Source organism: Aplidium turbinatum, chromosome 14 (genome assembly GCF_918807975.1).
Source record: "Aplidium turbinatum chromosome 14, kaAplTurb1.1, whole genome shotgun sequence".
Classification (NCBI taxonomy): domain Eukaryota; kingdom Metazoa; phylum Chordata; class Ascidiacea; order Aplousobranchia; family Polyclinidae; genus Aplidium; species Aplidium turbinatum.
In genome coordinates this window covers 7,367,742-7,372,078 of record NC_137485.1, presented here as the reverse complement: position 1 = coordinate 7,372,078, position 4,337 = coordinate 7,367,742, and the positions used below count along the sequence as shown (strand labels likewise).

At 38.4% G+C, this 4,337-nt stretch overlaps 1 protein-coding gene across 1 annotated transcript; it reads right to left on the bottom strand.

The window, feature by feature from the left end:
* Positions 1-907: 907 nt before the first annotated feature.
* LOC145783096 (thiopurine S-methyltransferase-like) lies at positions 908-2,881 on the bottom strand. Its single transcript, XM_082594869.1, has one exon. The coding sequence runs from the start codon at positions 2,798-2,800 to the stop codon at positions 2,105-2,107; it is 696 nt and encodes a 231-aa protein (XP_082450995.1). The 5' UTR covers positions 2,801-2,881; the 3' UTR covers positions 908-2,104.
* Between the last annotated feature and the right edge of the window lie 1,456 nt (positions 2,882-4,337).

Genomic DNA, 4,337 nt, shown 5'->3' with positions numbered 1-4,337 from the left:
TCTATTATCGTAGCGTTGACGGGGTCCAGGGGTAGGCTTTTGGACCCGGGAACTTGAAAAAAACTGTCGCATATTCGATACAGGGATTAATAATGCATTTTTTAGAAGTTTCTTGATTTGGAGCACGAGAACCTTATTGGTACCGGGCTAAAATTATCCTCTCAACAGTTTTACCGTGCCCTTGTTGGTACCGGGCCAAAATTATCCTCTCAACAGTTTTACCGGGCCCTTGTTGGTACCGGGCCCAAATTATCCTCTCAACAGTTTTACCGGGCCCTTGTTGGTACCGGGCCCAAATTATCCTCTCAACAGCCCTGGTCTATTAGGTTGTGGGACCAAAACAGTAGCCTAGTCCTAGTTGTTTCATTCCTACTAGGGTTTTCAGTTTGCAGGACTCTAAATAAAAGAAACGGAGATTTTCGTGCATGGCACACAGTGATATTTTTAATTTATCATAAATAACTTTTTACCAACTCCAATAAGCCAATTTTGAGGAAACCACCGCAGTTTAGAATGGTGCCGCAGCGGTATTTCCATGTCGAATGCTAATCAGACAATAAAATGTTCATTGTCTGTTTGTTGGGATTTCACACGTGGAATCTAATAGTGCAGTGAAAATCGCTTGAACGTGTGAATCCAATTTGCAAATGATTCTCAAAATAATTGATCACGCATTAAAATTTGATTATGCACATTGCACAGGTGACAATCTGAGCGAATGGGAAGTTGGAACATGTATTCCACAATATTGGAATTCTGCCGCGTTTTACCACATGTGTGACAAGTCCAGCAAATTGACCAATTCAACCTAGAGGAATTTATTGTACTGCATTTTACAGCCAATGTCCCAGCTTGGTTAAGCTGGCTTCACAAGCCTACGCCTATTCATTTTCTAAAGTTGTGGGGTCAGTGATCCAGATTTTTTTATTTTTTCAGCACAACATCACACAAAATACGAATAGAAATAGACACTGGCAAGATGCTGAGTAATCGGTGGTGCTGGTACCAGAATGGCGGCAAAAGAGAACAGGGTCAACAAAGTCAGCTGCTACGCTTTGCAAGTGTACCCACATATACGCTGCGGTGTTGGAATAAAAAACAATTTGATAAAGTAAAGTGCATACGAGTGGTCTCACACATTGATAAACAAAAAGTTTGGTCTAATATTGAGATTGAATTGCGATGGAAAGGCATCTACAACATAAAAAAGATAAGCTAGTGCATGAAATACGCACAAGGTCGTCAAACCACTCGGTATACGAAAACTCAGCAAGTACAGTTCAGCTACTGCCAAGTCAGCAAATGAGATTTACTTGCTCAGCTCGGACTTGCTTGGTCATCGTTTGTTAAACTGATTTTGCTGGCTTACCAAGCTTTGGCTTGCTCAGCTGTTATAATACTTGTTCAGTTTCATCATTTGCCAATTTCAGCTACTTGCCGAAATGTTGCTAGCTCAGTTGTAACTTGTTCAATTGCTGACTTGTAGAAGACTCATAACATAATATGTACTCATTGATTATTAATAATAATTTGCGTCAGACAAGAATGTCCATACTTGTATAAACAAAAAAACACAACTAATAAATGGCATACAGTTGCACATACATAACAACGGGGCGAAAGAAGCCAGAAGATAATTCAATACAATCTCAAGTAGATAAAATGGACTGCGGTTGGCTCAGCAAAACTTGACAAGTTCAAGTTCAGTTTATTGTTTTGCTGGCGATAAACAAACAAAAGTACATACAAATTGAGTGTCTATCAGCACAACAGAACTCTTCTCATCAAAGAATAAATCACAAATAAAAAAATTATACGGATGGAACGTAGAGCATGTCATAGCAGTGTTCAAAGAATTTTGGTTTATACAGAGTGTCAGAGGACATTAAAGCTTTTAGTAAAGAATTGTAAGATTTATAACAGCATTGAACAAAGCAAAAGCATAAAGCAATTTTCTTAAGAAAGCTTCAAAAGTAGCAACATTTGCTGAATCTTGAAATTCACGTGTTCTAACATAGCGAGGGATATTGTGTAAAATTTGAAACGAGTTTGTTAAACTGTATATGCAATATGTATCCATATGAATAGCATTCCCACCATGATGTTATTTTAATTCAAGAAGGACGATTCTTTCTATATAAGAACCCCATTTGTTAAGATCAACTACTTTCCATGTCATGTATTTGCCAAATGTTTCCTCAATCACCTCATCAGTAATCTGGTACGGAGGGCCTTTCCAAGTACGCAGGTCCTTGAAATCTGTGACACTTAATAAATATTTAGCATGTGGTTTCATAAGGGAAATCGCAGTATGAATATAGCGTTCTCGATCACTAATTCTGACCGACTGAAAAGAAGCACTATCCCAAATACCATCAAACTTTTCTTCAGCAGTATCTGGAGTAAAATCGAAGAAATCACCAGCGTACAGTGAAATCTTTTGCGTCTTGCCCTTGAAAACCTTAAATTTTTCAGTGGGAGTGACAACAAAATCAATATTCTGTTCTTTAAGGAAACTCTCCAATGCAAAATCCGAACAATCATTCCCCACTACTTCTTGGCCATTTTCAACTAACCATTTCATTTCTAAGGCTTTACCACAAAACGTTACAAAAATTCGGTTACATTTCCCTTCGGTAAGCAGCAACCCTTGGTGTTTGACTAACATTTCACTAACAGTAGGGGTAAAATCGAATTCACCAACACCATCCTCTGTGTTTTCAATAGCATCCTCCTCCGGTCGATACCCAGGGTTTTTCCACCAGTCGTTCCATTCTTCAGTATTCCATTCCAGATCCATGTATTTAACTTAATGCAAGAAATCTCTTGCTTACAATGCAACAAGTTTGTGTATCAAATTTTTGAAAATAAAGCTTTTTGAGAAACCTTAAGAGCAATATGTTATACTAACTAACATGTTATCAATCAGTAAGCTACCAGCTTGTTTCAGATTTAAAAAGTGGTACTATATATACGTCTGGCTGTGAAATTATGAGATGAATATACAGTATATCAAGAGTTGCAGTTGAATGCTTCACTTTAAGTTTTATTCTACCAACCTACGACACAACACGCCACAAAATATTGTATATATAGGCTAGTGAGATTATAAAATATTTTATAGCAAAACATAAAAATTCAACCAAAATTGAGATACCTACAGTAACTTGCAATGACAAAAATCTTGGAATATTTTTGAATATATATAGAGTTGGTAATTATTACCATAGATGACTTAAGTCATCTCAGGGATTACTAGATACATGACTGATTGGTCAAAAAGCAACTGCTTGAATAGAATCAGTCCCCATCACAATGATTTTGCATATGTTGACATTGCTCAAGGGCACGAAATGAGGGTATGAATTAGGTTGCACCCATGGACCATGGTGCTACATTTGCCAAAAACTTGAAAGATGTATATACTTTTCTCAATGTTGGTGGGAAGCATTTCAGTGCATTGCAAGGAATTAAAAACTGTAAAGATTTAAAAGTGTCATTCTTGGAATCATTAAACCTTTTCCTAATTTGGCCTACTAGCTCCAGCATAAAACTAAGACAAGATAATCTCACCTGTCGAACTCCAGCTGGATCTTTTTTCAAAACATTGAGAAAGAGTAGCTGTCAAGGCAGGCCCGGATTTAGGGGGGGGCAGAGGGGGCAGGTGCCCCGGGCCCCCCGACTTTTGAAGGGCCCCCCTACGTGGAAAAAATGTGATTTTGTGTTATTTTTTCTTCCTTTCAGCCTTTGAAGTTTCTGCAAAATGCTGTGCAGTGCTGGATTGATGCTACTGTAGACGCAGAGGTGGTTTTTCGCGCCTTGGCGCGAAAATTTTTTTTGCAGGGGGGGCCCCCCGATCTAAAAGTGCCCCGGGCCCCCCATCAGCTAAATCCGGCCCTGTGTCAAGGCTACACCCACGTAGACGTGATCAAGTGGGACTCTCTCAATTTCGTGTTTCCTTTTTGCTAAATATAAAGGAAGAAAACTTCACAAATAAACTTCCATTCATTTTGTAAGCCAACAAGACAAAACTGCTAAAATCCCCAAAAACTCCACAAACCATCAAATTTCCTAAACTTGTCCCTAAAAGTGGTCAAAAGTCCCAATTTAGGGACAAATTACCGTAAAATGAGAGCACTGGTTGGCAAAGTGAAGTTTTCCGATTCTTGAAGTGTTGTTGCCGTTGCTTAAATGCAACTTTAACTCGTTTCTACATCATGTAGCTGAACGATTTGGTATGCTACCTCAGGTTAACATCTGACACTTAAGGGTTAAACTTTAAAAACTCGCACGTCGAAAACAATACCCAAATTCAAAAAAAGTACAAGCTCAAGTTT

Coding starts and splice junctions, on each gene's coding strand:
- LOC145783096 (XM_082594869.1), bottom strand. CDS start 2,800: ATGGATCTGGAATGGAATACTGAAGAATGGAACGACTGGTGGAAAAAC.